The sequence below is a fragment of the Agrilus planipennis genome, unplaced genomic scaffold (genome assembly GCF_000699045.2).
Source record: "Agrilus planipennis isolate EAB-ADULT unplaced genomic scaffold, Apla_2.0 scaffold66, whole genome shotgun sequence".
In the NCBI taxonomy this organism is placed as follows: Eukaryota; Metazoa; Arthropoda; class Insecta; order Coleoptera; family Buprestidae; genus Agrilus; species Agrilus planipennis.
In genome coordinates, this window is record NW_020438868.1 from 28572 (window position 1) to 42357 (window position 13786).

The following is a 13786-nucleotide window of genomic DNA, read 5'->3' on the forward strand; positions in this document are numbered from 1 at the left end:
CCGTTACAATAAACATCATATAAATGCATTTTCTACTATAGTAACCCTCTTAATATAAATTATAATCGTAAACAGAGTATTATAAATATTCAATAAAATATGTTTTAAAATCAGTCAGTATTAAAATTTAGTTTTTAAATAATTTTCTAAACTTTGTCCCACGTACTATCTGGAACCGGCTGGTTCACTATGTTACTAACTAATTCACGACTCAAAATGAAGATGGCGCTGTTTTGGACACTGTTTTATTTTGGGCGAAATGTCTGCATTCGTCGTGGGAGTTCGTTAGGTTGGGGGGAGGGGTATGTCGCTCGACAGTCGACCGCAAGGTGTTGAACGTGCTGCGTGTTTAAATTGCCCGTCCACCTTGTTACCTACCTATTCACATAAGTAAATGAATATTTTTTCATTAGTTTACGTTCAGTTTATTGTCTGAGGGGTAAATGTGTTAAATGTGAACGAAATATTTTACTTTACGCTTTATTTTTTGACTTGTGTATAATGGAATGTAAAATTTACCACTCTGTTACTACGCAACTCTGTTACTATCGTGTGGTAACAGAGTTGTTTAGAAAGTAACAGAGTTGCATAAGCCATTATATTCTGTTATTTGGCTAAAATATTATGTTTCAAATGTTATTTTTTTTAATCAGTTGTCTCAAGCAATGGATAAATTTGTTATATGTATACAAATAAATCGAAATAATAAATATAAATAACCCCAAAAACTCATTATTACAGGATATTATGCGTTGTTTGCGTTATTAAAATGCCTTTTACGCCTGCTGAGAAGCAGCGACGATACCGGGAACGCCGTAGAAATAATCAAGAGAAGAAGAATTAGCAAGATTGGAGTCCCAAACCGCGAATACAATTTTTGAGTTTAACTCCCGACAATGATTTGGTGAGGATATCGGCGGTCATCTCTTCGGTTGGTAGGAACTGGATCTGCAGAGGGTAGACCTGGATCGCCTGCCGGATGAAATGATGTTTGATGTCCACGTGTTTCGTTCGAGCGTGGAAGATTAGATTGTGGACCAACTTCCCCGCAGACTGATTGTCGTTGAAAATCGTGATTCTCGACAATTTTTCGATGCCGAGTTCCTTGACGAAGCTGGACAGGTGAATTTCCTCTCTGGTCGCTTCTGATAGGCTTACATACTCGGCTTCTGTCGAGGATATAGCCACGATTCGCTGCTTTCGTGAACTCCAGGAAATAGCAGCACCTGACATGGTGAATGTGTACCCTGTGTAGGATTTTCTGTTGATGACGCAGTTGCCCCAGTCCGCGTCGGCGTATCCCAGGATGCCCTTGTCGTCACGTGCATAGTTCAACTTCATGTTGATGGTGCCCTGGAGATATCGCAGGACTCTCTTGGCGGCGAGCCAATGGGTCTGGTCATGCTTGGCGTTGAATTGACTCAACATGTTAACGGCGAACGATATGTCCGGGCGAGTGCCAATGGCGATGTACATTAGAGCTCCGATCAATTCCCTGTAGGGAACTTGTGCGTTGCCTTCAGCGCTGGTCGGAAGATCCAATTGAGTGCCGGGTGCCAAGGGCGACTTGACGGCCTTGCAATCACCCATCCCGAACTTCTGGAGCACTTCTCGGATGTATCCTCGCTGGCACAAAGTGATCCGGTCCTTGGTCTGCTCGACTTCGATTCCGAGGCAATATCGGATGTTCCCCAGGTCCTTGATTTGAAAATCGGTCGCAAGCTTTTGCCTGATTTCTTCGACGCGCCTTGGATTCCGGGAAAGGAGGAGGATGTCATCGACGTATATAAGTGCGTAGGTTTCATTCTTCTCGTCGACGTAGACGCAGGGGTCTGAGGTCGTTGGAAACAAGCCGTACGATTTCATCTTGTTGCCTAGTTTGACGTATACGGTATACCATTGTCGGCCGGCCTGTTTCAGTCCACATAGAGCCTTGGAAAGTTTGCAGACCTGGTCGCCAGATTTGAAATCTCGTAACATCTTTTTGGTTTTGGCGACCAAGGTCTTGTCCTTTTCAACTCGGATCATCTTCTTCAAGGTTTCGGCTAACAGGATTGGCGGCTCCATGTAGACCAAGGTATCGATGTCCCCGTTGAGATAGGCAGTTGTCACGTCGAAGAATTCGGCGAGGTGCTTGATCACGTCTTCGCCTTCCTGAATTTTGGCATGGGCGAGGCGTTTGAGCAGGGTGGCCTTCCTGACCGGTCCCTTCGATGCGTACACCGATTCCAGCTTTAGCCAGACTTCTCTTGAGGTGTTGCAACCTCGAATTGGGGCGAGCTCTGACGGGTTGATCGCTAGGATCAAGTCCGCTTTCGCCTTGCGATCGTTCATTATCCATGCCTTGGCTGCAGCTTGCGCGGCTGCAAGTGCGTTGCCTGCACCTTCCACGACTGGTTGCACGATTTCGCCGGAGACGTATCCCCACGTATCGTTTTGTATGAGGATAGCTTCGGCTTGGATGCGCCACGTGTCGTAATTGTCTCGCGATAATATCTCAAGTCGCGTGGTCGTTGTCGCGTGCGCCATTTTGTTTGGCTGGCTACGACTCTTCGCGTTACGTTTTTAGACTTTTTCACTTCGCGTTGATACAATTTTCGATACACGATTATCTGTGTTTCGTACTGTCTGGGCCCATAACCTATTGGCGAGATCAAAAGGCACAGTGGAAACACAGAATTTGAAAGAAAATTTTAATAATTACGAACCGATCTAGTGTAACGTTACAAAAAAACTTTTTATTAAACAATTTGTTTAGTTATCACTATGGTGAAAACAAAAGAGCGGTGCCGACATAATAAAATGAAATAACCACAAAATATGCGAGATAATTGAAAAACTCCAACACTACCAATTTGATACTCCCTTAGATATATTTGAGAAATAAGTAACTTCAACTTTTTAGTTCCTCTTTCAAGACATTCTAATTTTTATTTCTATTAAAAGAAAAAATATATAAGAAAGTAAGCTCTTGATTGGTAAATTACAGTCATAAGTTTATTTTTGATATTATTAAAGTTTATTGATTAGGTGATTTAGATCTCATGCTTAATAAGTGCAAATTATTACGTAATGTACAATAAAAAGAACAACTATGTTACTGTGTTACAACTATGTTACTGTGTTACAACTCTGTTACTTTTCTGTCCCAAAGATTAAAGAACTAAGTAAGATTTTAAAGAGAAGCTAGTCAATATAATATAGCATATATTGCGATGCGTTAATTTAATAGATATTTATACAGTATTATGTTCCAGTTAGCTGTTAATATATAGATATTTGGAGGACTTAAGTAGAATTTAAGGTATTTTAATATTCAATAAGTAACAGAGTTGTTTAAGAGTTTAGATTAATGATTGTTAAACTTAACAAAAGACTGTTATGATTCTAATTATATGTAAAAGATATAAGACTGTTTAATATGAATACCAAAATATTTGCTACTGACTTGTTTAATTTCATAATAAAAGGTAAAACTAATTGGTAACAAAGTTGTATTTTTTTTACACCCTGATCCATTAAATGTGGAATAAATCTTAAATTATTGGTTGAACATCGCGACCAGCTACAATAGATGATAATGCAGTTGTTTTAACGGACACGGACATAGAAAAAAGTAAAATCTAAACATATAATTTTTTCAAAAAAAATATGATATTAAGTTAAATTTACCTGCGCAAAATTTGACAATGACCCAGATAATGTTACAGTTTAAGAAATAAATTCTTATATTAAAACACAGAAGTATGGATTTTATTTTACATTGTTTAATTTATACAATCATAACTTCGATTAGGAATAAAAGCATAAAATTAGATTTACTTAAAAGCATAGAAATAAACAAAATAAAATATTAAATGATTTTTAAGAAATATCCTTTAACTTTAATTATAAGATTATTCAATATTCACACCGAAAACCTGACTATCTAAAATTATAAAATTATACTGCCGTACTCCAAACCAATGAACCACAACTCCCGCAAAATTCAATAATATAGATTTCAAAAAAGCCATTAAATGTTTTATTGTTAAAATTGTTAATAATTATGCCTCGATATGGAAGAAAATTCTTGATAATGAAATTGGGAAAACACATATAATTTAAATGCTTTTACATTTCTGAAAATATTTACAATAAATTTAGATTCTGGGAAACTTTAAATAAAGAAAAAAATTATTTTATTAAGTTTATCTAATATTAAGTTACTTTTTCCCCTTTTTCTTCTTTCCATCTTTTCCTTTGCCTTTCCCTTTTCCCTTTCCCTTTCCTGTTTTGGGAGGAGCAAAATCTTTAGGATCATACTGAGCCTCGACATGGACTATTGTCTTCTTCTTCTTTAACCTCTCTGGACGAATAATGCCTGCAGGAGGAGTGAAGTCTATATCGAGCTCACTATCTGTTTCGTTTTCCTCATCATCCCCGCAAAAACATTCTCTTTTATCTTTTTTAGTTATTTTAAATTGCATCGGAGTGCAATCCATGTACGGATTTTCATTGTCCGCAATCGTATAAGGATCTTTTAAGGGATTCATTGTTATCCAATAAGTACCATTCCGTTTTTTCACCTGTAGAGTAGATTGAGGCGCAACTGATTCTTCGGATGATGATTCAAACGCCTGACCTTTCATTCGCCTTCTTGTTTTGGCCGGTGGTATTGTTAATGATTTTATTCCCTTCTTAAGCCAATACTGCTGAATTCGAGTGGCAATAGTTCGTCCAATTAATCCGGGCTTCCATCCTCTTCTTCTCTAAATATCATATGTTCACAGTAAATAATTGCGACTGTTATACTTCTAGAAAATGTTTTTTTGAAGTGAAACTTCTTTACGCACGGTAGGGTAAGTTCGCTTCATGCGAATTGCTATGTAACGAAATCATGCAGCGGATGTCCCCCTCTCTACTCGGTCACGTAGTCGAGTTCATAGTGGGGATCGCTTGAGCCGTGAGCATGCTTCAATGCAACGTTTGTTACAGGCAACTTTGGCATGTATAGTGTAAAATTTAAATTCATTAGTGTACAAATAATACCATTAAACCAATTCCTTAACCCCGGTATGTTTCTGTGTTTGAAGAAGTTTCACTTCGGTAGCGTGTTGTGTAATTACACGTTGTATTTTTTTGTCATGTTACCGCGGAAAGCTCGTTTTGTATGCTATGAAATAGGGAATATATAGTCTTTTTTCAGTCGTTTTCAATCGGGAGGCAATGAAATTAGTCATTGGGCGCATGCGTTGAAGTTTATGGGTATGCGTAGAAATCAGTTGTTGAATGCCAATGACTTCCTAACCTCTAAATCATTTTCTCTTATTTCGCCAACATGACAAAAAATAGTATACGTACCTTGGGAAGAAATAGGGTTATATGAGGGTATGCTTGCCACCCTCGCCTTCGGCAATTCACATGCAGTCTGGAAAAACCCTTCTTCTTCCCTCGATACCTAATGTATTATTGTTTTCTATTTGAAATAATTAAGAATATCTAACGCAAAACATATGTATGTAATATGCTCAGTGAAAAATTGCAAACGTTAAACCATAAATTATACTGTTAAGTAGATTGTGGATCAGTCAGAAATTCGTTGCAAACGTTTTGAGTAATTCCGTTTAAATAAAGGAAGTAATGACACACTTCCTATAGACCGGAAATGTCATAGTTCGTAAAATATGTTCAGATTTGTAGTAGTATACCAAACTGATTCACTTTTTGGTTGCTGTCAGTTTCAAATGAACAGTTTACATCAATCAGCTTGAGCATTTCAAATAATGAAGATAATTTTAATGGAAGATATTCCAGTTTACCATTTTTTTTAATGACAATTTAAGGTATTCGGAATCAATCGCAAAAATAACATCTTAATTTATAAACAAAATCATTCTTGACCGACTGTTTTGCAAGTATGCTTCATTATAAATCTCCATTTGTAATGAAGTTTGAGGGCATAATTGAAAACCGTCAGCTTAGAATTTTTATTCGCTTTACAGCTACTAAACGTTCTTTACACCTTAAAAACCTTATAAATAGGCATGTATGGTTAGTTAAAAGATTTCTTGCAAAAGCTGAAAAGCACCTGAAATCACTTGCGCGTTTAAATAAATGTAGGAGAAAATTATTTTTCAGAATTACTTAGTGTAGTGCAATAACTAATTATTATCGATACCTTAAGACTCAAACAAGGTACATGTACATTCCACAACCATCCTTTGTTATGTGGGACCTGTTTTCCTGGAATGACACAATGAGTATGACCGACTGTATTTCCAGGATATTGGTCACCAATAAAATAAGCAAATTTTCTACTTTTTCTTCCCTTCTTTTTGACGATATCTTTATTTCTAGGTTCAGATTTATTAGATACTGCTGTCGATTTTGACTCATTTACTGGCTTTTGCGGAGTGGAAGGTTTTTCTGCTACACCATCGCCCCCTCCCGCACTACTTTTCGATGCATTTGCTGTTGTTTGTTTTGAACAGCTTTTACATGATTTATCTCCACCCTTTGACTTACATGTATCGTTTGTGCAGGGACTACTTTTCTCTTCTTCTACTTGTACCTTTATTTCTGCACACGGGTCTGTCTTCCTGGAAATGTCGGGATACAAATATGAACAAGGATTTTCAAAGGGACATGGTTGTGTGTAGGGACAGGGAAGACATGCCGGACATGGTGGACACGGTGAACAAGGAGAAGGACATGGAGGTAAGCAAGTGGGACATGGGATGCACGGAATGGCCCAAGGACAAGCGGGATCATTGCATATGAAGGGTTCGTCTTTATTAAAATGGCAAGTTTTACTTTTAGATTCATTGGCATATTTATTCATTTTTCCGCACGTTTCATTCGTGCAAAAGTCGACACTCTTAAAAGGACAATCAGGATTGTCACAGTTGTCGTTATCGGCAGAGTTTTTTGATGGATTCATCGAACCACAATCATTTTCTTGTTTAGGATTACAACAATCATTTCCACTACAAACTTGTCGACCTCCTTCGCAACCTTTTTTATTACGTTTACTGCCTTCATCACATCCACCTCTAATACGACCATTACTACTAAACTCACCATTTTTTGTACATGGTTTTAGTCTTTCATCAACAACTTGCGAATCAAATGTACCTTCATTTTTAGGATAGTCCGTAATCGAAGCTCTATTCGAAGAAGTACCACTGTTCTTTCTTTTTCTATTACTATTAAACGGACAATTAGAATTTCCACATATGTGTGTTAATTTGAAAGGACATGCAGCATTATCGCATTCTTCACTACCTACATCAGCGCAAGTACATCTAGGTAATTTAGAGTTGGTTTCTTTTTCAGTTGCGGACTTATTCGGGCAGTCGGGATTTGCACATGACGGTTCTTTCTTAGGTGGTTCTTGAGGGCATGGAGAACAAACAGGTTTTCGATTGGGACAATTTGGATTTCCACAGGCGGGTATTGGTACACAAGTGCAGCAAATACACGAGGAAGAAGAATGCCTACAATCCATATTTCCACACGGAGGAACCTTTTTTCGTAAAATCGGTGGTGTATACGGGCAACTCGGATTTTGACATTGTCCTTTAGGTAAAGCCTCAGGACATTCCCAGTGAATTGGAGGAAGTGGTTTTGATGTTATAGGATAAGGGCACTTATTTGGTTGACCACATCTTTGACCGAATGTTGGACCTATTTGCTGCATCCATATTTTGTGTTCATCAACATTTTCACCAATTCTTTTTTTTGCCATCGGGCATGTTGCGGATTGACAATACGGTTTTTTACGTGGAGGTTTGGCATCAAGTTGTCTAGAAAATGGACAAGTTGGTACCCCACAAGCGTTTATTAAATCATTCTGATGTTCTTCCCTATAACATTCAGGAAATAAAGAATCGAGCTCATTAAACTTTTCAAAAATTGGAGAATCTGGGTCAATTTCTGATACAGCTCCCTCTTCAGCCTCACCTTCGGAATGCTGACATTCGCATACCCGTTTACAAATTTCACTTGTTACGTTGGGGGCGTATGGACAATAGACTTTCCCACATGGTCCCATTGCATTTTTAAAAGCTTGTAAACATTGATCTATTTCCTCCATTAAATCTTTGCAAGCTTCTGATGGGGTTGGAAGTTGAAGAATAGGAATTTCATCAAATATGCCTGGTGCTCCACCTTTCAGTCGTAATGGTGAGCCTCCTCCATAAAGTTTTTGACATCCGTTGCATAATTCAGTAACGTTTCGATAATCTCCTGAAAAATTAGCGGTTCTTGGTCTTTTATGGTTTTGAGGATTGTAATACTTTTGTTGAAAATTTGGAGCAAAGCAATAATAGCTTTCACCAGTTTGACGCATTTCATTTAGGTTTGAGATACTTCCAAATTGGTTACAATTTAATTTATTGTGACTTTGACTGTTATTAACCGATGCTTTTGATGGTGCATAACTAAGCTTTTGAATTTGCTGTATTTGTTTCACAGGACTTGCAAACATAACATTTTCAATTTTTTTTCTCCATACGAGGGTATCGGACATTTGAGATCCTTGATATCTAACATGAGAATAGTGAGCAGAATGCAAGCTCTGAGAGACACTGTGGGAATTCTTAACTTCGTTTATTGTAGGTTTCGGTACATTTGCTGTCGACTGAATGTTGGTTTTGCTTATTGGTGTAATATGAATTGTAGAACATGATGATCCCATTTCATTGTAAGTCTCTATATTGGATGGACTTCTGAAACAAGAACGGACATGCATTACATTCTTCACTCGTAATGTATTTTGTGATGATTCTAGTAGGCAGAAGGATTACTCTTGAAAAATGAATAGGAGTCGTTCAAAGCAATAATCGTAGAGTCGTTAAATAGATAATTTTGAAACCTTTTTATAAGTATGTCTTAACTTAAAAAACCCATCAAAATCAACCAGGTTTTCCTTTTTGAAAAAATTTTATGTTCTCATTTGCTGATTTCTAACAAGCAGTTATCTTAGTAATATCAGGACTTTGTGTGTAATTATATACGTATTTTACTAACAAAATCATAAGACTGAAGTAGATTCCAGGTAAAACTTCGGTAAATTATTAGTTCATGCAATTAGTTTTGTGATATCACTTTAGAAATATGTGTGTCGAGTAAATTCGAGCCAATCATATATTCATCGAAGTGAGCTAAATTTTTAAAATTAGATTGTATCTTTATTATCGAGTTATTACATTCAGATTCAAGCAATTATTGCTTTGCTTGTAGTCTAAGTTAGTCTGTTGGTTTCTTACGATTGACTGACGGAGAACAAGTTTAAATAGCAAAATTAATAATATCAATTACGCAGTAGTAATGAAGTAATTATATTTTACATACATTATTTAATATTAATAATCTTGAGAAATAATAATTACCATTATAGCTTTATTTTCGGAATAATTCCGAGATCTAAATTTTTTATGAAACGTTTTGTATTTGCTTTCGAATAGTACCTATTAAAGTAAATAAAAATACATCCTATTGAAGAAGGTCACTAATGATAACAAGTTAGTGCGAAATTAGCTGTAAAATTAAATATACCTTGATTATAAATCATGAAAAATTATGAAAATTAGTTTCGGAGGGGTTTCAAGTGTGTTTAATACAAATCTGAAGTCTAATTTTAGAAAATCAAAATGACAAACTTAATATGACTGATGTAAATATAAAATATTGAGAAATTAACTAAAGATAATTATTTATCATGGTATGTTGGTAGAGATTATTTTGAAATTAGTATATTTAAAAGAACCAAAATGACGGAACCAAAATAATTATGATTATGATTACTTATATAATAACAAATAAAAAATATTGAATATGAGAATAATAGTATCTATCGCGCTTTAGGCTATATCTATAGCTTCTGTTGGACGTTCTAAAATTTCAGCGGTCTTTTTTTATATTTTGTTTTTGTAAGTATTTTTCGTTTTGTATTTCGTTTTGTTATGATATTGACAATTCCATACTTATATCTTTCAAATTTATGAAATATGTAACGATTCGCACATGGGATTTTTTCAAAAACCAGTTGTGTGTCAAAAAATAAAGATAGTTTTCTTTCATTTCAAAATATGCACTGAAAGTAACTATTTATTCTTATGAAAATATATATCCAGCTGAAGATTTTCAGTTTTAACTATTTACCGACTTTTTATTACTTAATCGTTCTTACATTTTCCTTTTCATTTTTTTTAGTAAGTGCAAAACGTTGTAGCTATCACAAAACAATATTTTGCCTTATGTACGCAAAATAAGCTTTAAATTGACCACTTACAGAAATCAATATAATTTTTTAAGCATTTATTTATTCTTTTACCTATTTTGTTTATGTTCTATCGAATTTGTACAAGATTTAAGTTCAAGCTTGTATATGAAACATTTGAAAAAGAAAATCATATGTAGGACTAAAAAACTGATCTTTCTTATATCCAATAGGTTTAATATCATTTTCTTTAGCAATTAAAAGTTATAGCCAGTTTCAGTTATTGGAAAGGCGAGTATCATTATGATATGATTTTTTTTGTAAAATTTCCGAATTAAAAAAGTTACTTGTAAGAAACAACAAAATTTTGTATGTAAATTGTTAATTAAGAAAAGTAACAGTTATTTTCAAGCGATTGCATTTTGATATGCAATTCTACACCTTTTTGAATATGTTTCAAAAGGAATCATTTTTCCGAAGTGAAAATCTAATTTGATTCCACTAATTTTAGTATCTTACCTTTGCGTTTGAAACACTGTACTTTTTTCTGGTCCTTTAAAAAAGAACTTTTTACTGTTTCCTTCACCTGACTGTACGACTTTAAAGCTAGTTTGAATATTCTTTCCAAAACTAGACAATCTCATAAATAATTGAACTTCGCCTATCTTTTCACCTCGATTGTTTAAAAGCTTGTAGGTGTTTTTATTTGATACAGGAGGCAAGCAATTTTCTTCAGAATTTTCTACCATATATGTAAATAGATCACTCCACGGTATACTAACCGAGCTTATCAATATATTCTTATATTCAATATTTAAAATTAATTGACTGCTGTACATCAGTTGTAATAACGATTCACATGTACTAGGAAACAGAACGGATTTTCCTGTGTTAAATTCTATTTCCAGAGATTCTGGGTCAGCTATAATAATAAGAGATTAATTTATAAAAAGGGTTATTTAAGAGCTAAACATACCTATGTCATTTCTTGAATCATCGTCAGCAATTTTCATTGTAATGTCGCCGAATATAATTGTTATAATTATATCATTTTTGGGTGGTAGAGGATTATAAGCAGTGCACAGTCTGATTTTTTCCGTTAAAATTTCTAATAAAAATAGCCTTTCCATTGTAAATTTCGAGTTAAAATGTAAAACCAATCATTATTGCTACATGAATTTATGACAAACACATAATTTTCTATTTTGACAACATAATAACAATAAACTAATGTACAAACCTGACAACTATGATTATACTACAGTACATCTTGTTTTTATCATCATCATAAGGTCGTCAGTCCCAATACTGGTTGGACACGTTCCTCCACTCTTTCCTATCCTGAGCCAAACTTCGCATTTCCCTAAAACTAGAATAACCCACATCCTTAATTATTTGTGAACAGTAATCTAACCTAGGACTACCTCTATCCCTCCTAACTTCTGTTTCTGCCTCTAATATGTCTCTAACTAGACCTTCATGCCTGAGAAGGTGTCCTACCAACCTATCTCGCCTATTTTTTATTGACTTCCATAGAGTCCTCTGTTCTCCTATTCTTTCCAATACCTCTTCATTTCTAACCTTTTCTACCCACGATATCCTCATCATCCGCCTATAACACCACATTTCGAACGCTTCTAACCTTTTCTTTTCCGCCGCTCCCACTGTCCATGTTTCGCACCCGTACAACGCCGTGCTCCAAACATACACCTTTAACAACCTTTTTCGAATTTCTAAATTAACCGTTCGCGAGCATAGAAGTGACTTCTTTTTATTAAAGGCGACACGACCCTGCGCTATCCTCTGCTTTATATCCCTACTACTCCTTCCATCCTCACTTATCTGACTTCCTAGGTATCTAAAATCAGCCACTTCTTCTAATTTTTCGTCTCCTATCTTTATATTCGCTCTTTCCCTACTTTTTCTTCCCTTGCATATCAGTATTTTAGTTTTACTTTTATTTATTTTCATACAGTACTGATCTGTCAGTACCGCTTCCATTTTATTTAAAGCTATCTCTAGGTCCTCCTTGCTAGATGCTAATACTGCTATATCATCTGCAAATCTAAGCATACTAATCTTTTGCCCTTGCACATCTATCCCTACAGTTGTACTGTCTTTAATGATGTTGATGGCGTCTTCGATGTATAGATTAAAAAGTAGCGGTGACAGTGTGCATCCCTGTCTGACTCTCTTCCTAATATTTACTTCTCTACGTTGCATCCCTAGCTCTATAACTGCCTGTTGCTCTTTATACAAACTGAGTATCACTCTTCTAACTTTGTAACTCATCCCTACCGCCGCCTTTAGTATTTCGTCTGTCCTTTTACCTAGTCGAGACGTTTCCTACCTTCCCTCTTTTTCAGAATTTTCAGTTTAAAATTGATCTTCATAACTATCTATATCTGCTCCTGGATAATTCCTACAGTCCTTCACCTGATTTTTAAATCTTTGCCTAACAAATATATAATCTAACTAATATCTCCCTAAATCACCTGGCATCTTCCACGTATAGCGCCTTCTAACGTGATGGTTGAATACAGTATTCGTAACGGTTATGTTTATCGCAAAATTCTATCAGCCTATCTCCCCTTTCATTTCTATTGCCTAATCCAAAAGAACCTGCTATTGCACCTACTTTACTTTCACCTATTACTGCGTTGAAATCTCCTAGAACTATTAAGTTGTCCTGTCCTTTCATTAAACTTAACACGTCTTCTATATCTGCATAAACTGCTTCTACGTCTTCATCACTGTAAGATGATGTAGGCATGTAGACTTGCACTAATACCGTTCTTACCGGCTTTGAGTTTAATGTAATCATAACTATCCTATCGCCTTATTGTAAATAACTTTCTACACTCTACCCTACTTTCCTACGCAATACAATTCCTACCCCCGAATTACCTTCTACCGATCCTGTATGTATTACTCTAAAGTCCCCACTCCAGAAGTCTCTAGCTTCGGGCCAATACCTACTATATCTAATTCTAATCTGTTCATCTCTATTTTTAAATTGTCTAATTTTCCTACTTGCCTAATTGTTCTAACATTCCACGCTTCGACTCGTGAAATATTGCACCTATCCCTATTGCACTTATTGATGACATCCCCCGAGGTAGTCCTCGACCGGACATCCGAATGGGGGACTACTTTACGTCCGGAGTGCTTTACCCCAGAGGACGTCATCATTTAATTTTTGTGTACGTTGTACTCGGGATCATAATGTGGTGGTTTCCCGTTGCCTTCCACATCGCAGTATTGTGCATCAGGTTGCCATAATTGGTGGCAATTGATGCAGTAATGTTGGATGCAATTAATGATTTTATTCTTCCGAATTTTTCTACAAGGTATATAGCAATAAATATTCCGGGAACTTGAATTAAAGCGGCAATAATAATATTTAGAAAATTTTTACCGGCCAATTGGTTAAGGTATTGCGAAACACCGTAAAAACAAAAGCCACAAACAAACCAATTAGATGCTATACATGCTGTTCGTCTTCGTAAAAATCTGTGTTTAAATAAGAGAGTAAAGTAAATAGAATAACTACAATAATAAGGAAAACTTTCGATAAAAAGG

General features: G+C 35.7%; 1 protein-coding gene across 1 annotated transcript; it reads right to left on the reverse strand.

The window, feature by feature from the left end:
- Positions 1-4014: 4014 nt before the first annotated feature.
- LOC108734746 lies at positions 4015-11426 on the reverse strand. The gene is made up of 4 exons (XM_025976404.1): positions 11181-11426; positions 10724-11126; positions 6161-8711; positions 4015-4751 (listed from the first exon to the last, which is right to left on the reverse strand). The coding sequence occupies exons 1-4, from the start codon at positions 11332-11334 to the stop codon at positions 4206-4208; spliced, it is 3654 nt and encodes a 1217-aa protein (XP_025832189.1). The 5' UTR covers positions 11335-11426; the 3' UTR covers positions 4015-4205.
- Between the last annotated feature and the right edge of the window lie 2360 nt (positions 11427-13786).